Source organism: Oratosquilla oratoria, chromosome 1 (genome assembly GCF_046742065.1).
Source record: "Oratosquilla oratoria isolate Oo_2021 chromosome 1, ASM4674206v1, whole genome shotgun sequence".
Lineage (NCBI taxonomy): Eukaryota > Metazoa > Arthropoda > Malacostraca > Stomatopoda > Squillidae > Oratosquilla > Oratosquilla oratoria.
This window is the reverse complement of record NC_134777.1, coordinates 101080892-101106531: the sequence shown is the minus strand read 5'-3', so window position 1 is coordinate 101106531 and position 25640 is coordinate 101080892. Positions and strand designations below refer to the sequence as shown.

The 25640-nt window shown below is 39.8% G+C and overlaps 1 protein-coding gene across 8 annotated transcripts in view; it reads left to right on the top strand.

Annotated features, from left to right (window-relative positions):
* Positions 1 to 25640, top strand: part of Nak (Numb-associated kinase) — a 264091-nt gene that overhangs the window by 108165 nt on the left and 130286 nt on the right. For 7 of the 8 annotated variants that reach the window (XM_076183446.1, XM_076183436.1, XM_076183397.1 and 4 more), the window contains 3 exons: positions 1613 to 1730; positions 7261 to 7405; positions 19804 to 19887. In XM_076183446.1, coding sequence (XP_076039561.1) covers positions 1613 to 1730; positions 7261 to 7405; positions 19804 to 19887 — 347 coding nt within the window. The remainder of the gene's footprint in view (positions 1 to 1612; positions 1731 to 7260; positions 7406 to 19803; positions 19888 to 25640) is intronic. The other variant, XM_076183417.1, reaches the window with a different exon arrangement.

Below are 25640 nucleotides of genomic sequence, written 5' to 3'. Positions count from 1 at the left end.
AATGTAGAATGAGAGAAGCAAGTAAATGTCTTGATGGATTGAAAAGTCTATTCATATACCAAGGGCTTTTTCCTCTTTACCAGGGAGGTAGCCAAATCAAAATGCATACCCACTTCCACCCGGTTCATTCTCACCCACTCCGCTCCTATCCACTACCCTTTCCCCTCTCTCATCTTACCTCCTCATAGATGATGGGACATTGCTATATCCCACCCACTGCCCTGGGTCAGAAGCAATGTAGCAGGACACAGCACATTCACAGCAAGGCAATTTCACTTAATTGGCACCCTCCTCCCCCAAATATTCACATATAACCACTCCCTAGCCCCCTAGCCCCCACCCCTCCCTTCCTTGCATCACAGTATCATCCATACACAGCCATTTTCCACTCACCCCTATCTCTTGCCTTTTCCCTTCCTTGCTAAACAGACATTCCCCACTTGCTCAATGCCCCTTTCACCCCATCCATCCATCTCATCCTTGATCGTCCCCGCAAGTTCACTCCCACCACCTCTGCCTCTCACACCTCTTTTACTAATCTTTCTTCATTTGTTCTTTCCATGTGTCCAAATCATTCCATTACTCTTTCATCAGTCCTATTTCCCATTTCCTTTTCCACCCCAGCTCTCCTCCTTACCTGTTTCTCACCACCAGCCTTGTAACTTTTACCATACTTCTCAGACATTTCATCACAAATACATTTTAACTTTTCCTTTCTGCCTCTCTCAAATTCCATGCCTGCCTCATACAGTGCTGTTGGCACAATCTTCATATAATCCCTCCTTGCATCCATTCCCAAATGCCTATTTCTTGTTACACTTTTAAATCCCTGAAGATATTTACTTGCTTCTCTCATCCATTCTCTGGGAATGGATGCAAAAAGAAGATTATATGAAGGCATGATTGTGCCAACAACACTATGGGGCTGAGACTTGGAACTTGGGAGAGGCAGAAAGGAGAAGTTTAAATGTGTTTGAGATGAAGTGTCTGGGAATTATGTAAGGGGTTACAAGGTTGGATAGAATGAAAAATGAGGACATGTGGGGGTGGAAAAGGAGCTGACAGTTAGGGCAGATGAAAGATTATTGGGATGGTTTGGACACACATAAAAAAAAATAAAGGAAGAAAGAATAGCAGAAGAGGTGTGGAAGGAAGAGGTGGATGGAGTGAACTTGAGGGGATGACTGAGAATGAAATGGAAGAATGGATGGGGTGAAAGGGACTTTGAGCAAGGAAAGTTCTCAAGGCAGGGGATAGGAGTGAATGGAGAATTGTCATGCATGGACAGTACTTGGGCTCAGCCTGAAGGGATTTCTCCGTGTTCTCAAATTTCTGCATGAGGGGACAGAGGGGAGGTTGCCATGGTAGTGATGTACCCATGCTGTGGATGTGCTGTGTCTTTCTGTATTGCTTCTGACCCAGAGCAGTGGGCAAGATAAAGGGATGATCCTCCACCCATGATGAACTAAGATGAAAGGGAAACAAGGGTGATGGATGGGAGTGGGTATGCCTTTGACTTGGCTACCTTCCTTATGAAGGGGAAGAAGCCTTTGGTATATATTAGGTCTTAAACTTCTACCTCATATTCCTAAATGTATGTTTTTGGTTTCAGAGTGTTTGCAAATGAAACGACACAGTTCTTAGCACCTTTTGAGGCATCAGTGCGAGGAAGTGAGAAGGAGCAGCGGTTAGATGTTCTTAGTCATCATCAAGGTCTTTCCCAGTCACAGGTATCTCTATTTCAAAAGAAAATTTTAAGTATAGGGTGGATATAGTATTTGTGGATATTTTATTGTTTTAGATATTGCTCCTTTTAAGGATGGTCTGCTTTATAGAGGTCAAAAATTAAAAATTAAATAAATTGAAAACTTGCAGAAAAATAGTTTCAAGTGTTGGCAACAACATCCCAAAGTTTTAAACTGATACAGGGATTTTTACTATGAATAATTATCATTTCAATATAAATATTGCATGCTGACAACACTGACATGAGAATGCATGACTTATCTGGCTTGTTATTGTTTAGACTGTCTTTTTTTTACTTTGCCATTTTAGATAATTTGACAACAACTCTGTGGTGTGTGTGTGTTAGAGAGAGAGAGAGAGGAGGAAGAGTACATCAGTTTCTGCCACAACATGATCAGGGATGCATGCGTGGTCTGTGTGGCTGTGTTGATATTTACTATGTACTATGTTTTCTTTGCTTCCACTTGGTTTCCTACAGCCAATAAACACTTATAAGTGTTCAAAATGTATAGATCAAAACAGAAGGCTGCAGCAGAGGAGAGAAAATTAAGCATAAATAAGAGAGGAAACATGAGAGAGGTTGATAGCCCTTTACAGGGAAAGGGTTACCAATCTTTACCTTTAGAAACACTTTGAATGCCTCGATTTACTTGAATAATGAATTATCAAATTTTTTATCAATATATTTTACCAATTACACCCATTACAGTGATGTCTGGAGTGTAAAAATCTCAAGGTAAACTTTGAAACCCATTCTCTCGCTCTTTTTCATTCTTTCTCTTTTTCTTTTACCTAAAAATGTCATTCAAAGTACTACTACTCTGACAATTTTTTGTTTATTTGCATGATTCCTTTTGTATCTGGAAGCTGACACTCTGTTCAACAATTTGAAAAACATATATTTTTTGTTGTGTATGATATTGGAATTTCTAGAAGGATTTATGTTATAAACAGTTGAACAATTCTGTGAGGGTAAATATATTTGAGCAAAAAATAAACACTGAATTTACACATGTTTAGGATGTTAATAATCAAAACCATGCCCAATGTTTAGTAAGAGAGTTGATGATAGCCAACACAGTGTTTAGGAAAAAAGTTAAGCATAAATACACATGGAAGAGGGTGGTGGATGGAAGGGTGGTCGATAAGACTTTGGTGGGCTATGTAGTGGTATCCATGAGAAGAGTAGAAAGAGTTTTGGACGTCCATGTTCTTAGTGGAGAGAGTAGGGGGAATATCAGATCATTTTATGGTGGAAGGTAAGTTGAGAGTGGAGGATAGGTGGAGAAAGAGGAAAAGGATAGAAGGCAAGGAGATTACAAAGGATTACAAAGGCGGAGCACGCCGACAGGAGACCTTTTGGTCCATATCTAGGTCGGATGCAAAAACAAAATCATAATAAAAAATTAATAAATAAAAACTATAATAATGTAAATAATAAATAAAATACATAAATAAATGCATAGGTATAGTTAAATAATAAACAAACAGATAAATAGTAAATAATAAATTGACATATAACTAATAATGAATGAGAATCAAACAGACAAATGATAACAAAACAAAAACAAATAATATAAAATAAATTATAATCATTACAGCATCTTGCATAGGTGTTTATCTAAATGATTCTTAAAGCTTCAAACTGAACTACATTGCACTAACTGTGCAGGAAGTTTATTCCATTCATTAATTACATTTTCTTAGAGTAAACTCTTGAATGAGAAAGAAAAGGAGCAAGAGTATAATATGAAGCTGAGAGAAGTGTGGGAGGAAGTGAATAATAGAGTAGAGGTAGGAGTGGAGGAAGAATGGGAATGTTTCAAGGCGGGAGTAACAAAATGTGCAAAGATAGGGTGTGGAACAAAGAGGATGGTAATAGAATAGAAGGAAGGGTAGTGAGTGGTGGGATGAAGTGAAGGTTGTAAAAGAGAAGCAAGCATTCAGGGACTGGTTGCAAAATAGAATGAGAGAAAAATGAGAGGTCCAAAGAAAAGAGAAGTAAAACATGAGATAAAGGAGGGAAGATGTAAAATGGAGGAATGTGACAGAAACTTTTGAAAGTAATAAAAATATGTTTTTAAAGGAAGTTAAGAGGTAAAAGGTGCCGATAGAGAGATGATAACAGAAGAGGAGGGAGTAAGGGGAGTATTGTAGAGAGCTGCTAAATGTGAAGGAAGATAAGGAGGGATTGGTGGTAGCAGAGGGAGTTACTAAGAATATGACAGAGATGGGTGAGGAAAAAAGGAGGAGAAATAAGAAAAGATGAGGTGAAAGCAGTTATTAAAATGATGAGAGTAGGTAAGGCACCTGGATTAGGTGGGTGTCATACTAAGTGTCTGAAGAAGGGAGGTACACTAATATAGGACTAGCTGGTGAGGTTATTTAATGTGTGTCTAAGGGAGGGTAGAATGCTGGAGGACTGCCTGTATAGTTCAGCTTTACAAGGGAAAAGGAGATGAATATTAAAATATATGAGGTGTCTAGAATAGAAAGGGGAAAGTGCTGGCATTATGCATAAGCCATTTTGCCTATTAACATCAAGAATACTCAAAGAACCATATTTCTGTACTGAGGTGTGGCATTTACCCCTTTTTATTCTAGATGCCTCTTGCAGATTAGTTTTAACTTCTTCACTCCGGGGCACATCGCACATCTGGCAGCATTAGCTGCCCAACGTGCGATGTTGCGTCATAATAATTGCATTATAAAAAATTAAGTCAGTGCTCAATCGTTCGTTCTCTTTCACCCGTGTTTTTTGATAACCATAGAAAATATGATGAAGCCCGTTTAGAGAGAATGGAGGTTACATAGGTACGACTACAATAAATATAATCAAGATGCCGACGTCGGCATCATTGAGTACCCACTTGCTCCTCATGCCGCCTACGTAGGCATCACCGTATGGAAGTGGTTAAAAGGAACACTATTTAAAAATACTTGTTTACAAGGGAAAAGGGGACAAGTGTGAATGTAGTAGTTTCAGAGGGATTAACTTGTTAAGTGTAGTTGGGATTAGCTTGTTAAGTGTAGTTGGGAAGGCTTACGGGAGGATCTTGATTGAGAGGATTAGGAGAGGAACAGAGGGAGTAATTGGTGAGGAACAGTGTGGATTTAGGACGGGTAGAGGCTGTGTAGATCAGATTTTTGTGGTAAGACAGATATGTGAGAAAGCTATAGGAAAGGGGAAGGATGTTTTTTGGGCCTTTATGGAATATGGAAAAGGCTTACGACAGGGTAGACAGAAAGGCACTGTGGGAGGTTTTGCGGATATACGGGATAGGAAAGGTTCTAGGAGCTGTCAAGAGTTTTTATGAGAGTAGTAGAGCTTGTGTCAGGATTAGAAATGGAGAGAGTGAGTAGTTCGAGGTAAAGGTGGGACTTCGTCAAGGATGCGTTATGTCGCCCTGGCTGTTCAACTTATACATGGATGGGGTAGTGCGAGAGGTAAATGCAATGGTAGGGGGTCAGGGATTGGAGATGGTTAAAGAAAATGGAGAAAAGTGGGAGGTGAGCTAGCTGTTGTTTGCGGACGACACTGCACTTGTGGCAGGATCAGAGGAGTGTGTGTGATAGAAGAAAGCTAAAGATAAATGTGGGTAAAAGTAAGGTGATGAGATGTACAAGGGGTGAAAGTGGCAGTAGTTTGGAAGTGAGCATTAAGGGAGAGCGACTGGAGGAAGTGGATAGTTTTAGATACTTGGATGCAAATGTGGCAGGAAAAGGTGGAGTGAAGGTGGAGGTAGAATGTAGATTGAGAGAAGCGAGTAAATGCCTTGGTGTATTAAAAAGTGTAATGAGGAATAGACATTTGGGAATGGATGCTAAGAGGAGACTATATGAAGGAGTGATTGTGCCAACAGCACTGTACGGGGTAGAAACATGGAACATAAGAGAGGAAGATAGAAGGAGTTTGAATGTGTTTGAGATGAGGTGTCTGAGAAATATGATGGGGGTTACTAGGCTAGATAGAGTGAGAAATGAGGAGGAGAACAGGAGTGGAAAGGGAGTTGGGAGATAGGGTTGATGAAAGAGTACAGGATGGTTTGGACACATGGAAAGAATGAGTGAAGAAAGACTAGTAAAAGGTATGGAAGGCAGATGTGGAGGGAGTGAACATGAAGGGACGTGCTAGGATGAGGTGGATGGATGGGGTGAAGGGGGCTTTGGGGAAGAGGGGAATGTCTGTTGAGGAAGGATGGGAGAGGACAGAAGACAGGGTGAATGGAGAATGGTTGTATATGGATGATGTTGTGATGCATGAGGTGGAATGGGCGGGGGGACGGGGGATGAGGTAGTATGTGTGAGCAAATTTTGATGCAGCCCAAAGGGATTTCTCCCCGTCTGCTCCTTTATGCATTGGGGGACGGAGAGGGGGGGGGTCGCCAATTTTAATGAAGCGGCCTTGCTGTGGATGTGCTGTGTCTTGCGACACTGCTTCTGACCTAGGGCAGTGGACAAGGTGCAGGGATGACCCGTCATCCAGGAGGTGCTAAGATGAGAGGGAGGGTGGAGGGGTGTGGAGTGTATTCAGGGATGGAATGGATGGAAATGATTTTATGCCTTTTCCTTTTTGGCTACCTCCCTTGTAAGGGGGAAAAAGCCTTGGTATATGTATGTGTATGTCATTTTTGTTTCTGTCTTCATTTTCCTTTCGTTATCACTTCTGATCATACTTGGTTCATTTTTTTGGTCATTGAGCTCTGTGTTCATTTCTTTGTTAGCTTTTCATAGATTTGTCATTTCTCTGTGGATTGCTCTATAATCTGTTCTTAAATCTATTAGTTCCTCCAAGTCATTAATGTCTTTATTTCTTAGTTCACTGCTATACCTAGTTTCTCTTTCTACTTCTAACCCATTACCTAATATTCCATTGTCTCTTTGGAAACCTGAAAAAAACATTGTTTTCCCACCTTTGAGTTGATTTTGGGGTGTTGTTTAAACAAAGCCTCTTTGGTATCACTCCAAATGGCAATTCGACTTAGCTCATATCTAATCCTATTTTCGTTGGTTCATTATTCCTTTTTTCTCCTTTTTATTCTTCCATTTTATATGTTAATACACTTGATCAAACTGGATACCTTTACACCATAGCGGTCACTTGAAAGCCATAACTTCTCTGTAAATATAAACATAGGTATTTCCTTGATCCTAGTGAAAAAAGCGCTGGCTTGGAGTTCATCCGCTAGCCTTCTGTTTACTCCAACGGCATAGAGAGTTTGTGTGTGTATTTACCTAGTTGTATTTACCTAGTTGTAATATACGGGAGGGGAGCTATGCTCGTGGTGACCCGTCTTTGTATCTCTCCGCATCAAGTTTTATCTTAAAATCTTGTATAGTGTTTGCACATACTGTTTTGTTGTCTAATTTGTTCCATGTATTAATCGCTCTGTGTGTGTGTGTGTGTGTGTGTTTGTGTGTGTGTGTCTATATATATATATATATATATATATATATATAATTTTTTTCTTTCTTTCTTTTTCTTTCACCTCAAAAGTTTTTTCTGTTTTGCAGGATGGTCTAAATCCAGAGGCAGGAAAAGTTGCGACAGAACTTGGGGCATGGAATCCTTTCAATGATGCCACACCTTTTAGTCAGATGACAGAGGATCATATTTTTGGTGCTGAGTTTGACAAAATTCGCCGAGGTTCCCAGAGTAGTAAGTTGATTATTATCAATTTTAGATGACTTGTATAATATGTAGCTTTGGTTATATAATCTGTAGCTTTGGTTACCTCTTTCAGGTCACAGCCACCAGATTGGCTCATTAGGCACTTTTAAAATGTTTTCTATACTGTATAAGTGTATGGGCAGTGTAAGAAGACATGGTTCAGTGTCTTCTGTATGATGTTGGTATTTCGGGCATATGGTGTCAGTTTCCAGTGTTTGTATGGGCTGATAGTGTCCTTTTAGTGAAGGTATTGAAATTGCACAAATTTCCTGAACCACTTTTACTTGGATGAAGAAAATGGTAGATAAATTACTCGTCACCCCGGACTAAAAAGAATACAAGGAAAATTTAGAGAATCCAGAGAGCAATTACGAAGATGGCCCCAACACTATCAAACTGTCATATGTTCACTCACTTTGTTTTTTATTTTAATCCTTTCAATGTGGTGATGTTCATTGTTTTTTTTAGTCTAAAATTTGATGATTTTATGCAACTGAGAAGGCTGTCTTTGGTCTGCAGGGGGTTAAGGTGTTCAAGACCCCTGTCTCAGATTGGGGTCCATGACCTTAGCTGCATAGGATCACCAATCTTTAAATAGAATAGAATCAGTGGAGTATGTTACAGTATTGAAGGTTTATATTCATAATTTTGGCCATACCTTCTCCCATTTTCACTTCTTCCTCTTCTATCCAACTTTTTACTGTCATCATCACTTGCTATCACCACTTTTAGAGTGCCAGGGAAAAGGGAACAAGTGTGAGTGTAGTAGTTTCAGAGGGATCAGTTTGTTAAGTGTAGTTGGGAAGGCTTATGGGAGAGTTTTGATTGAGAGGATTAGGAGAGGAACAGAGGGAGTAATTGGTGAGGAACAGTGTGGGTTTAGGACAGGTAGGGGTTGCATGGATCAGATTTTTGTGGTAAGACAGATATGTGAGAAAGCTTTAGGAAAAGGTAAGGATGTTTTTTGGGCCTTTATGGATTTGGAAAAGGCTTATGACAGGGTAGATAGGAAAGCACTATAGGAGGTATTGCAGATATATATGGATAGAAGGAAAGCTGTTTAAAGCAGTCAAATTTTTTGAGAGTAGTAGAGCTTATGTTAGAATCAGAAATGGAGAGAGTGAGTGGTTTGAGGTAAAGGTGGGACTTTGCTAGGGATATATTATGTCTCTTTGGCTGTTCAATTTATACATGGATGGAGTGGTGCAAGAAGTAAATGCCAAGATAATGGGTTGGTGATTGGAGATACATACATACATATACCAAAGGCTTTCTCCCCCTTACAAGGGAGGTAGCCAAAAAACAAAGGCATAAAAACCAATCCCACCCATTCCATCCCAATCACACTCCCCCCCCCCCCCTCTTATCTTGGCACCTCCTGGATGATGGGTCATCCCTTCATCTCGCCCACTGCCCTGGGTCAGAAGCAGTGTCACAAGATGCAGCACATCCACAGCAAGGCCGCTTCATTAAATTGGCGACCTTCCCTCCCTGTCCCCTCATTCAGAAAGGAAAAAGACAGGGAGAAATCCTTTCAGGCTGTGTCACATTATTTCTTACACGTACTCCCTCACCCCCCATCCCCCACCCACCTCATGCATCAGTGTTATCCATATACAACCATTCTCCATTCACCCCTATCTTCTGTCCTCATGGAGGCGGGAAACTGACAATTTGTGGGAGACAAACAAAGACCTAAACAATAACATGATATAGATTATTTCTTCAGCTTTTAGTTGTTCCTTTAATTCTTATTCCTTTCTTTTTGGTAGATAACCTTCTTGCCATCCTACCACTTTAACAGATTTTTTGTTTCTGTTTCTTATATCAAAATATCTACTTTTTAGTACCCAAATAATATCCCTCACATCTTTTTCATCTTTTTGTTACTTTGTAATTTTTATCAATTACACTTGTTCCTCTTCTAGTTTGAACCACCCTCTGACTTTGTTTGATTTCTCTTTGATATTTTCTTCATAAGTTTTGGTTTCTTTGTTATTTTGCTTTACACAGCATTCCAATTTTATCTTTCCCTTGTTTCATTTGCAATTCTTCTTTAGTTCTGAATCTAATTCAAATTGTTCTTTTGTAATCAATGTTTAGTTCAACTTATGTTTTTGTTCTTCTATTGTTGTCATTTGATTATTCATGTATATTTTTATTGATATAATTTCTTGAGATGATGCAAGGGAAGGAGGTGTTAATGGGGTATAAGGAGTGATTATGTATGAATGATGTTTTGATGCAGCCTGAAGGGATTTTTCCCTGTCTTCTCTTTTTCTGCATAAGTGGACAAATGGGGATTCACCGATGAAGGGGGATCTGACGCTCTTGATAGCCAATTTATTTTTTTTAATTGGAAATTTCATTTTGCATGGATTTATATTCCAACACTATTAAAAAATACATAGGAAAGTTAATTTTACACATTGGCGCTTGCTAATATGTGCCAAGTAGGTTTAAAGGGACAATGCATATTAGCAACCTGCAAGAATGAACCCTACACGTGGCGAAATAGAGCTCTTTTCTGCGTGTCTTTTTCTCACTATTTCCCTTTGTTTTGTGTGTGAAAATCAAGTGGCATGTGGCATCTTTTTCTCTTAGTTGTCGTACAGACTCGGGCAAAAATTTGTATTTTTGATGAAATGAACCTTTTGCAATGGATGGCACTCACTTGTTTGGTGATAAGGGAAGGTGCCCATTGCTGATTAAAAAATAACCCTTATCAATGATTTAACACTGTGGTGGCATCCCAGCAGTGAGGCTTTTACCCATAAAAGCTGATAAAGGTACAGAAAAGGAGAGAGAAAAAAAGGCTCACCATTGCAACATTCAACAGATACTAAAGTAAGTGAAAAAGGATTATTTATCTTTTAAATATCATTATAAACAGACTTTGAGTGCAATTTATATATAGAAATGTTTAGAATGTTATATTAAAAAATAATTCCAGTCATAACATACGAAACCAAAGTATGTTGTACGAAAAAGTTCATACATCTTACTGAAAACTTTGAAGCACAATTACTCAAAACAGAGATTTTTTGGTCTCAAATGTTTGTCAAATTTTGAAAAATAATCAAATTTTCTTCAAACTTACCATGCTAACACATGAATGTTGTGCCTTTCTCGTGTAAGTTTTGATAAATTATTAAAATTATAAATAATATCGTTAGAGGGAATTTTATCGAAAAGAAAAGCTATCGGTGTAATGTCTCAAAGTCATGCATTTTATGACCTATGTATATCTTGATCTAAAAGCCTTTGGTATTAAGATTTAAGGAAAAAATGAAATTACATGCTGTTTGTATGGTATTTGAGATTTTACATGCAAAAGCAGGTTAGTCTAGGTAAAGTATTAAGATCGGAAAACATTTGTGTCATCATCAATAACATCATACAGACTGACGAATGAAGAGACAGACATACATCATTCAAATGCTATTGGAATATGGAAAATAATAATTTGATTATACTGTAAAAATATCAAGTCGATATATAAAGAAACTTTTTTTTTATTAATATTTTTCTATCAGTCCGTCTGATCCCCCTTAAGTGAAGTGGCCCTCCTGTGGATATACTGTGTCTTGCTGCATTGCTTCTGACCCAGGCCAGTGGGCAGGATACAGGGATGACCCTTCATCCATTAGGAGCTAAGATAAAAGGGAGGAAGGAATGGTTGATGGGAGTGGGTACTTGCCTTTTGACTTGGGTCAAGGAAGGAGTCTTAAATTGTGCAAAGATGGTGCATGGAATAAGGAGAACAGGAGGAAATAGAAAGAAGGGTAGTGAGTGGTGGGATGATGATGCAAAGAAGGTTGTAGAAGAGAAGAAATGAACATTCACAGATTGGTTACAAAATAGGATGAAAGAATCATATGAAAGGCTCAAAGAAAAGAGAAGAGAAGGAGGCAAAGAGGAGAGTAGATGTAAAATAGGGTAAGAGTATGAATTTTTTTTGAAAATAATAAAAAGATGTTTTGGAAGGAAATTAAGAGAGGAAGAGGATATGAATCAAGTAGAGAAGAAAAGGCAAAAGGTGCAGAAGGAGAGATGGTAATGGAAGAGATGGCATTAAGAGGAAGATGGGCAGAGTATTTTAGGGAGTTGCTAAATGTGGGAGGGAGAGGTAGTTGCAGTGGGAAGCACTAAGAAAATGACCATGATGAATGAGGAAAATGAAGCGGCCTTGCTGTGGATGTGCTGTGACTTGCGACACTGTCTTTGACCCAGGGCAGTGGACAGGGTGCAGGGATGACCCGTCATCCAGGAGGTGTTAAGATGGGAGGGAGGGGAGTGGAGTGTATTTAGGGATGGAATGGGTGGAAATGATTTTATGCCTTTTTCTTTTTGGCTACCTCCCTTGTAAGGGGGAAAAACCCTTGGTATATGTATATATATATATATATATATATGTATATGTATATATATATGTATATATATATATATGTATATGTATATATATATGTATATATATATATATGTATATATATATATATGTATATGTATATATATATATGTATATATATATGTATATGTATATATATATATATGTATATATATATATATGTATATGTATATGTATGTATATGTATATATATATATATATAATGTATATGTATATGTATGTATATGTATATGTATATATATTTATATGGAGTACTATAATTTTTAAGTTGTATTGCATGGGTAATGCTTAATTATCTACATACCATAACCTTTTTCTCCCTTATAAGGGAGATAACCAAGTCAAAGGCACGTGCCTACTCCCACCCATTTCCTCCCTCTCGTCTTAGCTCCTCATGGGTGATGGGTCATCCCTGTATCCTGCCCACTGCCCTGGGTCAGAAGCAATGCAGCAAGTCATAGTACATCCACAGCAAGGTTGCTTTACTTAATTAGCAACTCGCCTCCTCCATCTCCTCATGCAGAAAAAAAAAAGACGGGGAGAAATCCCTTCAGGCTGCATGAAAATATCATTTACACATAAGCACCCTCCCCTCATCCCCTTCCCCTCCCTTCCTTGCATAACTGTATCATCTGTACACAGCCACTCTCTACTCCTTATCTCCTGCCTTCTCCCTTGCTCAACAGATATTCCCCTTTCACTCCACGCCCCTTCACCCCATCCATCCATCTTATCCTGGGTCATCTCTTCAAGTTCACTACCTCCACCTCTGCCTTCCAAACCTCTTTTACTAATCTTTCTTCATTTGTTCTTTCCATGTGTCCAAATACAATAAACTGTATTATCAACAATTCGATTAAGGAAGAAGACTGTATGGAATCCATTTGGGTAGAGATTATAGTCAAGAATAAGAAAGTTATTATTGGCATCTTGTACAGATCTCCTAACCTCAGCATTGAGCAGACTGATCCCCTGATTCATGAAATTCACAGAGCGTCCCAGTACAAAAACGTTGTGATCATGGGAGATTTTAATTATAGAAACATTGACTGGGAAACTTTAATAGGAGACCAGGAAACAAAGAAATTCCTAGATGTGCAGGATAATTTCCTAAAACAAGTGATTACCGATCCTACGAGAGGAGAAAATACTCTGGACTTAGTTTTAACTAATAATGAGCACCTAATGAGTAACGTAAAAGTGGGAGATAGTCTAGGCTCCAGCGATCATCAAGAAATAAGATTTAATATTATTTGGAAAGAAATAAAAAGTATGAATAACGTCCAAGTACCAGACTTCAGGAGAACAAACTTTGACAATATAAAAACCTATTTGAAATTGAAGATGAAATGTCATGCGGACGTTTCGGACATTGTCGAGTCTCGGTGCATGACCAGGGGTCAGGTCATGACTAGAGATCGGGTCATGGAGGGTAATACACATACCTTGGGTCAGGTCATTTGGGGATGAGGGCTCAACAGACAGGTGCACGCTTTTAATACAATCATACAAAACGCAGACAAGAGATACATCCCTAGAGGCAACAGAAAATCACACAACCCCAACTTCACACCAGAAATCCAAGGCCTCATCAGACAACGTGACACACTTAAACACGATGCCCCCACACCTATCCCTCAAAACATAGCAGACCAAATACAAACACTAAACACTGTGATTGCCAATAAAATACATGAACAAAAAACACAAAATTGGCAAAACTTTATCAATACACTTGATCACAAAACAAACACCAGCAAATTGTACAAAACACTCAACAGCATCACACTATCCAACACTAACACTACACGCTCTCACGCAGCAATAATCACAACAACAGATAATCTACCCTCAAACAGACAAGCAAACGCACTCGTATGTCATTTTGCACAGACGAGCCATCTTACATCTCACCCTGACGACCGACGCACCATTCGACGTAAGAAAGACTTCCCCACAGACTCAGACTATACACCCTTCATAGACAGTCAGACAAAACTCATAATGCATAATCTCAAGCACTCATCTGCCTGTGGCCCTGATAACATAAGCAACATCCACCTAAAACACATTGGACCACAAGGTATACACACACTCACAAACATTGCAAACTACAGCTATTCACACAACACTATACCCGACATCTGGAAGCATGGTAAAATAATCACCATTCCAAAACCGAACAAAGACCCAACAATCCCAACATCGCACTGCCCAATCACACTTCTCTGCACCCCCTCTAAAGTCATTGAACGCCTAATACTTAAACTTGTCACACCATATATTCCCCTTGCTGACTCACAACACGGTTTTAGGCCACTACACTCCACAAACACTCTTCTGACAAACCTCACACAAAGAATTTTGGATGGCATCAATTCAGATAGGCCCCACCACAGAACACTTCTTATAACATTGGACATTAGTAAAGCTTTTGATGCTATCCCCCGCCACAACCTAACAAATAAAATATATAACACAGACATGCACAATAACACCAAAAGATGGCTGGCCAATTATCTGGCAGGCAGGAATGCTCATGTGTCATATAATGGCCAATCATCGCACATCAGAAACATTAACCCCTTCCATACGGTGCCGCACACGTAGGCGTCATGGACTTAGATCTTGGTGGCAGCAGCCAATGCCAGCCGTATGACGTGTCGAAATAATACTCGCATCTTAAAATATAGTCACCGCTTATATCGATCGTTCTCTCTTCACCCGTGAATTTTGATAACCATAGAAAATGCGATTACAAAAGAATTAGAAAGAATGTCATTATGGAGGGGCGACTACAATAAATATAATCAAGACGCCGATATGGCAGCCTCGCGAATACACTCGCTCCCCATGACGCCTACGTGTGCGGCACCGTATGGAAGGGGTTAAGAACGGAGTACCACAGGGCTCAGTTCTATCCCCCACATTTTTTAATCTATACATGCATGACTTACCCACACCAGACACCTCAGAAATACAAATCTCTTCCTACACAGACGACATAACAATCACATGCACACATCGTAACACAGACAAAGCTGCAGAAATAATCCAGCCTTACCTTGACACACTCAACACATGGTTCATCACAAACAGACTCAAAATAGCTCCAACCAAATCTACAGCAACACTTCTCACCAACTGGACAAAAGAACACAAATACATACCTCATCTCTACATCAACAACACTCTAATACCACACACAAACACACCGAAAATTCTTGGTGTAACATACGATACATCCATGTCTTTCAAACAACACCTCACAAACATAAAAAACAAATGCACACCTAGACTTAACGCACTTAAGTCAATCACTGGAACAACATTTGGACAAAACAAAGAAACTAATATAACAATATACAAACAATGCATACGCTCAGTGATGAATTATGCGAGTCCTGCATGGGCTCCTAATCTCAGTGAGACACACCACAACACCCTTCAAATCATACAAAACAAAGCCCTAAAAACAATTACAGGCTGCACAAATACAACACCTACAGACCATTTACACCATGAAACAAAAGTCTCAAAGTCAAGGACCACCTCGACATGAGAGGCACACAAACACTTGCTGCAGCCACCACAAACACATCACACCCGCTACACTACATAGCAGAACACCCACACACACCAAGAAACATTAAAACTACACCCAAAGACCTTTATTACGCACAGATACTCTCTTCTCTTCCTCCACAACCACCAAATACCAGCCTCTGGAAACATATTCATAATCATATCACTCACCACTCCATTAACACACTGAAAGACAACACACTGCTGCATGCCAGACCCCCTGATATCCACCCTTCTGAATCCTCTCTCCCACGAAAGGACAGAGTCCACTTGGCCAGACTGCGATGCGGTCACCACCCAGTACTTCTAAGCTACCAGAAGAGGCTGGACGACCGTGTTGTGAACAGCTGCCCAGGATGTAACACTTCACCCCATACCATACAACACATAATGGAAGACTGCATTATACACAATCATGCACGCAAACAACACAACATACACTCTATAAAGGATTTGTGGGAAAACCCAGTTTCGGCTGTGGCCTTCCTTGGGGAGACGGGACTGCTCGGACAGACAGTCTAGGGAACGACAACAACAAACTAATATAACAATATACAAACAATGCATACGCTCAGTGATGAATTATGCGAGTCCTGCATGGGCTCCTAATCTCAGTGAGACACACCACAACACCCTTCAAATCATACAAAACAAAGCCCTAAAAACAATTACAGGCTGCACAAATACATCACCTACAGACCATTTACACCATGAAACAAAAGTCCTCAAAGTCAAGGACCACCTCGACATGAGAGGCACACAAACACTTGCTGCAGCCACCACAAACACATCACACCCGCTACACTACATAGCAGAACACCCACACACACCAAGAAACATTAAAACTACACCCAAAGACCTTTATTACACACAGATACTCTCTTCTCTTCCTCCACAACCACCAAATACCAGCCTCCGGAAACATATTCATAATCATATCACTCACCGCTCCATTAACACACTGAAAGACAACACACTGCTGCATGCCAGACCCCCTGATATCCACCCTTCTGAATCCTCTCTCCCACGTAAGGACAGAGTCCACTTGGCCAGACTGCGATGCGGTCACCACCCAGCACTTCTAAGCTACCAGAAGAGGCTGGACGACCGTGTTGTGAACAGCTGCCCAGGATGTAACACTTCACCCCATACCATACAACACATAATGGAAGACTGCATTATACACAATCATGCACGCAAACAACACAACATACACTCTATAAAGGATTTGTGGGAAAACCCAGTTTCGGCTGTGGCCTTCCTTGGGGAGACGGGACTGCTCGGACAGACAGTCTAGGGAACGACAACAACAAACTAATATAACAATATACAAACAATGCATACGCTCAGTGATGAATTATGCGAGTCCTGCATGGGCTCCTAATCTCAGTGAGACACACCACAACACCCTTCAAATCATACAAAACAAAGCCCTAAAAACAATTACAGGCTGCACAAATACATCACCTACAGACCATTTACACCATGAAACAAAAGTCCTCAAAGTCAAGGACCACCTCGACATGAGAGGCACACAAACACTTGCTGCAGCCACCACAAACACATCACACCCGCTACACTACATAGCAGAACACCCACACACACCAAGAAACATTAAAACTACACCCAAAGACCTTTATTACACACAGATACTCTCTTCTCTTCCTCCACAACCACCAAATACCAGCCTCCGGAAACATATTCATAATCATATCACTCACCGCTCCATTAACACACTGAAAGACAACACACTGCTGCATGCCAGACCCCCTGATATCCACCCTTCTGAATCCTCTCTCCCACGTAAGGACAGAGTCCACTTGGCCAGACTGCGATGCGGTCACCACCCAGCACTTCTAAGCTACCAGAAGAGGCTGGACGACCGTGTTGTGAACAGCTGCCCAGGATGTAACACTTCACCCCATACCATACAACACATAATGGAAGACTGCATTATACACAATCATGCACGCAAACAACACAACATACACTCTATAAAGGATTTGTGGGAAAACCCAGTTTCGGCTGTGGCCTTCCTTGGGGAGACGGGACTGCTCGGACAGACAGTCTAGGGAACGACAACAACAACAACAACAACAACAACTTGGATGAAATGTATAGCAATCTGATTTAATTATTAATGCATAGAATACATTTATCCTCCTGAAGTCCAAACAGAAAAATAGTAATATTCCCAAATGGATGACGGACAGATTGAAACATTAGATCGGAATGAAAAGAGGACTTTACGTAAAAATAAAAAACGGGGAAATACACCTTAGATCAAGATATAACGAAATGGCAAAGCTGGTTAAAAATAATACACGTACAACGAAATGTAATTATGAAATTAAGGTTGCTAGTTAAGCAAGATCCAACCCAAAGTTGTTGTTTTCTACATCTCTATAGGATAAAAAATAAAGAATAGGACCAATTAGAAATGATGAAAATGTCATGATAGAATCAGAGGATAAAATGAGTGAGGAGTTTAACAATTATTTTCTATTGGTGTTTACTAATGAGAGGTTAGATAAAGTACCTGACTGCGATCCGACTTTCAGAGGGGATGAAGAAAGTAGTCTATCTAATATCAGTATTAGTAAAGTAGAAGTATTCAAGCAGATTGAAAGACTTAAAGCTACAAAATCCCTGGGTCTAGATGAAATTTTTCTGAGAATGCTAAAGGAGTGTAAGTTTGAAATCTGTGACCAGTTAACTGAAATATTTAATAAATCAGTAGACACTGGTTTTGTGCCTATTGCTTGGAGGCAAGCTAATGTTCCTGTTTTTAAGAAGGGAGATAGATCGTCTATATGCAACTACAGGCCAATCAGTTTGACATCGGTTATAGGAAAAATGCTTGAATCAATGATAGTAAATAGACTCGGAGAACACATCGAAAGACATAATTTGATTCATGATTCACAGCATTGTTTCTCCACGGGTAAGTCGTGTGACTAATCTTCTATCCTTTTACACTAAAGTATATAAGGGGTCAGATAACAATGATAATTACAATATTATTTACCTTGACTTTAGCAAAGTGTTCGATAAGGTGTCACACCAGAGACTACTAAATAAAATCAAAGCCCATGGTATAGGAGGAAAAGTGTTAGAATGGATTAGAGCTTGGATTAGTAACAGAAAACAGTGGGTTACTATAAATGGAGTAAAATATAGGTGGGGCAATGTTACTAGTGGGGTCCCCTAGGGCTTGGTTTTGGGTCCCTTGTTATTCATTATGAACATAAACGACTTAGACGACGGGATAAATAGTGATGCTAGTAAATTTGTGGATGACACTAAAATAGGACACCTAATTAGATCAGGAGATGACGCAGAGATTCTGCATGATGATCTTAACAAATTGTTCACTTGGTCGGTGAAATGGCAAATGAACTTCAATATCTCTAAGTGTAGCATGTTAAACGTAGGGCTACACAACCCTGAAAATAGATACAGCTTAGATAACACGCTTTTAGAGAAAACTGAGTGCAAGAGAGACTTGGGAGTTCTAGTGAGTCCGGACTTTAAAACCAGGAAACAGTGCATTAGCGCCAGGAATAAAGCTAACAGAGCATTAGGTTTCATTGCTAGGACAGTAATGAATAGAAGTGCAGAGGTAATTATTAAACTCTATCTAGTGATAGTACCCATCCTTGACTATGCGGTACAGTTTTGGTCTCCGTCCTACAGAATGGACATCAATTCACTAGAATCAGTACAGAGAAGAATGACCAAAATGATACATGGACTCAGAAATTTGCCTTACGAAGAGAGGCTTAGGCACCTTAACTTACACTCTCTGGAAAGACGCAGAGTGCAGGGTGATCTAATTGTGGTGTTCAAGTGGATCAAAGGCTTTAACAAGGGTGATGCAAACAAGGTCATTATATTAAAACAACAGGGCAGGACTCGCAGTAATGGTTATAAACTGGACAAATTTAGATTTATAAAGGAAATAGGCAAGAATTGGTTTACTAATAAGGTGGTCGATGAATGGAATAAACTTAGTAACCATGTAGTAAGCGCTGAAACTATCAATTGTTTTAAGAAACGATTAGGCAACTTTATGGATGGGGATGACAGGTGGTGATGGATATGGAGCTGCCTAGTGTAGGCCTTATGGTCTCTTGCAGTCTCCTTCATTCTTATGTCCTTATGTAATACTCCTTCATCAACCTTATCTGTCATCTTTTCACTCCTGCTCTCCTCCTTACCTCATTTCTCACGGTCCAACCTAGTAACCCCTACCAAACATATGGTAATTAATTTAGTTGCAAGTTAGAGAACTTTAAAGCTTTACAGCAGTAATAATTCTATCTGAAGTCACCAAATATTTCATTGAAATGTAGATGACACACGATTGATTTTAATATTCATTTTCCCTTAGGCATTTCCAATGTTAAGAGCAGAGAGAGTTTGGTGATGACAGCAGAAGATGATCCATTTGGTGCTGCACCCTTCAATGCTCCAGGTTAGTAGAACATTGATATTAATATTAATAATATAAAAAAAAAATGCATAGAAGAGTAATAGTACATATATGCACATAATATATACTATGTAATAATAGCTGTTGCCTTGAATTTCATTGAATGACCCATAGTCTCACAGTAGAATGGCCCTTGGGCCCTCCAATGGTGAGAAATTTTGGGCTCTTTGTTTGTGCTGAATTAGTGTGGATCTATTTCTTTGTCAACTTAATAAGAGGAGGGAAGCAGGTACTGGTTGTTGTAATATATGCAACTGAAATGTGGGGGATGATGTTTGAATCGTTATTGTGGCGTAAGTGTACAGAGTGAGAGCTACATGCTCACAGTAAGACAGACTGCTATAGACTGACGTGGGGGCAATGTTGTTCTCCTTACGCAGAAGGAAGGTGATACCACGTTATACATGTATCAGTGAGGGCCTTGTGCCCATGACAGAGTCCTTGTACTGGAAAGCGTCTGGTGGTTGGGGCCCTATAACACTGTGCAACCCTATGGTGCCCTGCTTGTGTCGAATGCCAGGGCACCTTATAACACTATACCACAGTTGTCAGTTCTCTTTATGTGAAAAAAAGGTAGGGAGATATCTTCAGACTGGTCTGGAGACTGAATGCTAGTCCCTTAAGGCTGCACATCTGGATGGAAATGAGGATGTTGAAATGTTAAAAGATGGGCAGTAGTAAGATGATTCACCCAGACGTCTTAGAGAAGTATGAGAAGGTACAGTAATCTCTACAATATCCATAATAATTCTGCCAAAATTTGTTATAGAACAGAGATTAGTGATGCATATCTGCATGTTGTGGTCCTGCAAGATGGACAGCAAAGCTGGCCATTTTCAAAACCTATCAACTACCTCATCCCCCCTCAGGAGGTGCAGTTGTGAGGGGCGGACACTCAATTTCCAAACTGGGCCCAAGATATCTCAACTTACATCTTCAGCTGTATTTCTTACACTTTTTCACTCTTGGAGAGTAGCCAGAGACTGCTCCCCTACCCCCTGCTATTTCAGCTGGTGAAATAGAGGGAGGGAGGGAGGGGTGGTGAATGGGAGTGGAGTATATGGGGATGAAATTAGTGGAACTTTGGCTTCCTCGTTTGTAAGGGGGAAAAAGCCATTGGTGCATGTATGTATGTATGTATGTATGTATGTATGAAATAGAAACATTCTCACACCAATACCATACAGAATACAGTCAAAAGTTTCTTCCCAGAGAGATCTGTGGAAGAGCACAAGGACTGTTGCCAGCCACTATTGGGCTTAAGGTTTTCCATTTCCACTAAGTGAAACTCAGGCAATTGGTAATTAATTTATTGTTGCAGATATGATAATGTTATGAATATAACCACTTCCAGAAAAAGATTGAAGCAAAACATAAGATAAGGGAGGCAAAGAGGAGAGTAGATATAAATGGGGTAGTAGTATGATAGAAACTGTTGAAAAAAATAAAAAGATGATTTAAGGGTTGAGTCAGGTGGACAGGAAAAGGGAAAAGGTCCAGATGGATGGATATTAATGGAAGAGAAGGCAGTAAAAGGAAGATGCTTATAATATTTCAGAGTTTTTGGTGGAAGGTAAGTTGAGAGTGGAGGATATATGGAGAAAGAGGAAAAATACGGAAGGGAAGGAGGTGCTTAGAGTACATACATACGTATACCAAAGGCTTTTTCCCCCTTACACAGGGGGTAACCAAAAAGGCCCATCTCCCACCTTCCTCCACTTTCCCCAACCATCTCCAATCCCTGGTCCACCACCCCTGCGCCCACCTCTCGCACCACCCTATCCATGCAGAAGTTGAACAGTCAAGGCAGCATAACGCATCCCTGGCAAAGTTCTGCCCCCCATCCCAAACCACTCACCCCCTCCACTGCCAACTCCAACACAGGCTCCACCACCCTTGCAAAAATCCCCAACCACCCCAAACAGCCCTCCCCCTATCCTACACACCCACAACACCTGCAGCACCTCCACCTGTCCACCCTGTCACAGGCCCCCTCCAAATCCACAAAGACCCAGAAAACATCCTTACCTTTTCCTAAAGCTTTCTCACATATCTGCCTTATCACAAAAATCTGATCCATGCAACCCCTGCTTGTCCTAACCCACACTGCTCCTCACCTATTACTCCCTCTGCCCATCTCCTAATCCTTTCAATCAAAACTCTGCCATAAGCCTTCCCAACTACACTCAACAAACTGATCCTCTGAAACTACTACACTCAAACTTGTCCCCTTATCCCTTGTAAAGTGGAGCTATACAAGCACTCCAAGAACCCATTTTTGGGGGCACATAGATCACAAACATTCTTTTTTCATGTCCTTATCTTCAACTCTTATGATAATTTCTGCACTGTTCCCTCCATTTGTAACCCTCATCATATTTAAATTTTTCTTGGCGAAGAACATGACTCCCTGTTTTTCCTTGTGTCTACAATTGCCATTATGTCTGGTTTTGCTTCTGATAACTTATCATTAAGCTCATTTAATCCTGAAATTAAACCATTTATAGTACTAATAAGCCACTTTTAATTTTATGCACTCTCCATCTCTTTCTTTGTTCATTTCATTTCCTTTTTTTGAAGATACCATTTTCTCAGTCTCATGTCTAACACTCTCCAAAAGAACTTCTTTTTCTCAAACTCAGTTCTTTTCTCATTTTTTTCTTTAGCTTCATTTCTTAATGTCTTCTCTCACTGTCCTCAAGATTCATACCTTTTTATCCATATATATTATATAGTGCTCAGTATTACCTAACTTACCTGTTCTTGCTAGTATCTCTTCCACTGCCCTTTGTGACCTTAGTTTGATTTTTAGTGGTTGATTTCCTTTTTCTACACACCTTCCTATTCTATGTACTTCCTCTATTTCCTTTTCTAATTCTTGCTCTTTTTCTTGTATTACTTTCAAAACTTCTCTTGCTAAACCTTTCTCTTCTTTGTCTCTCACAAATCTAAGTTCTTTTTTTCTTTTAGACCAAATACTACTATACACTTCTTTTTGTCTACTGTATCTCTCACCAAATTTTCCTTTTCTTTGATTACCTGAACATTTCCTTAGCCTTCTCCTGCATTTATTGCTGAACAACATCTTTAAAAGATACTTTATCTTTTTTGTGATCATCTTTTCATTGTTTCTTGAGTTGTAATATTTTTTCCTCGCCTTTACTTTCTCCAGTTTTTTCAGTCATTACCTTCATTTGTTCATTCATCTGTTTTATGGTCATATTTGCAGTATCTTTGCATTTCAACTCCTCATTTTCACATTTTACCTTGGCCAATTCTTTTTTTTAGGGCATTCACTCTCTGAATTGTTTCAGCATTTTTTCCCTTAATTCACAAATCTTTTTGTAATACACATCATGTTGATCCCTGACCCTTGAAACAAATTCTATCAAAGCTCTCATTTCCCTCTCTGTGTCTATAATTCTACACAAGTAACCTCTTTTGCAACAAAAACCTGAAAATGGTATTTCTTCATAGTTATCTAATCATATGCCTAATGGGGTCTTCATGCTCTTGTTTACATTTTGTTTCGCTGCTCTACCACCAGGGGTCTTATCTGACCTATTTAAATTTCCTTCCATTTTCTTTCAATATTCACTAATTTTCACTATATTAGCTTAACTCGGGCATTCATGAGTACTCCCCCTTCCCATTTAACACAACCTAGGTATCCTGATATTGTATCACTGATGAAAGGTCTTGTTTTTAATGTAGTTCCCAAGACCACCAGTTTTGACATAAGGGGGAGCATGCGACCAGGGCTACTGTGTGGGTGGGTGCAATGAGTACTGACTAGCCCTGGATCTGAGTGATAGCTTTGTCTTTGTCAGAGAATTTCCTTGATAATTCTCCTAGTGTGATACCTGGTGTGAATGGAATAGTGCTAGCTTTCTTGAGTGTGTCTGGGTGTAATTGGGAGAGTAGTTGAAAGTATGCCATGAGTGAGACTACATGTTCCAATGAAATTTTGTCTTCTGAGACCCAGTCTGAGTTTTTGAGGCTTTCTCTGAGTTCACTTTTAAATGTTGAAGCAATTTTGACAGCTTTCTCTTTGGTGTGGTGTGGACCATGATTGTAAGTTCTAGCCAAAGAGTATAAGGGGGAAAGTGATCCAAGTGGCTCAAATGAAGCAGAGGACTTTTTAAAGTGCTCCATGAAAACATAATAGATTGTGGTTTCCTCAAATAAATCAGACTGAATGACATCACCAGCTAATGTGTTGTTCTTATCTATTCTGGGTGTTAATATGGAGATTTTTGCCTTTGTCATCTGTATTGTTTCTTTGTGTTATCTCTGATTCAACCTCAGAGAGGAAATTGAGTACAGGAATGTTCTTGGTGTTCAAGAGAGGTAATGTCTCATCCTTGAATACGGTGATAAGATTTTGTATTATGGTATTTTTAGTAGCAGGTGAATTTTTCAAAGAGTTGTTAAGGAGGGGACATGTTTGGTGTATTGTAAGTGAGCATAGAGTGGCTGTGTGTACAGGGTTGGTGTGTGGAGTCAGAAAGATGTTTGGACATGTTTATGGACTGATTTAGAAAAAAAGGGGGAGGGGAGACTGTAGTGCCTCCTAGGGGATGTTGAGAATGGAAAAATATCTACTTAAGATGATGATGGAGTTTTGGCTCTTATGAATGATGATGCAGTGGGACAAATCAGTGGTAAGATGCACTGCTAGAAATGGGGGAGTTAGCACAATGTGGCTGGTGAGTTAAAAAATATATGTAAACACGAGCACACACACAGAGTATCTCGTAATGGATGCTGGACAAGGAGTTTTGGAGCATTGCCTCATAGTAGGTGATGGATGAGGAGCATTACCTCATAATAGATGATGGACAAGGAGCATTGTCTCATAGTAGATGATGGATGAGGAACGTTGGAGTGTTGCCCTGTAGTAGATGATGGATAAGGAGCATTGGTTCATAGATGATGGACAAAAGGTGGTATAGTGTTGCCTCATAGTAGATGATGAATGAGGAGCATTGCCTCATAGTAGATGATGAATGAGGAACATTGTCTCATAGTGGATGATGGACGAGGAGCATTATCTCAAAGTAGATGATAAACAAAGAACATTGGAGTGTTGGCTCATAGTAGATGAATGTTGAAGCGTTGGGTCATGAATGTTGCTTGGCGATGCAGTAAAGAGCATAGAGTTGGGACATGGCTATGGTTGGAGTGTAGAGTTGTTTCTTCAGAAGTTCTAATCCATAACTGCTGCTGCCAGAATGTAGAGTTTTAGCTTCGTCTCTCACCACTGGCCACCAGAATGTAGATTTGTGATTTGTAATCTACATTTAGGTTTGGTGAGACAAACGAGGTGAGGTTTCGTTAGTTTACTGTCTTCGTCTTCTCTCCCATACAATCACGGAGCAACCTCCGAGTAGAACTCGGGAGAGGGTGGGGGCTGCTAAATTCTCTTTACAGGCACAAGTTGGTAGTTGCCATTACACAATTAAATTAATTTACTTCTTCCTATATCTACAATGTACAATGCATGGACTAAATCTGGACACTCAGGATCCATGCATAAGATAATATTTACATAAGATAGGGAACATAAAAGAAACATGTGTTGGACGTATGCTGATAAATGCAGATCTTATAGATTGGCAATGTTGGACAGAAATGTGTCAATTGTTTGGCCAGGTGTCCTGGTGAGGTCAAGAAGTGTCTGACCCCTCTGACCACAGATCCGATCACAATGGCCAGTCCCTTGGGAATTGTCT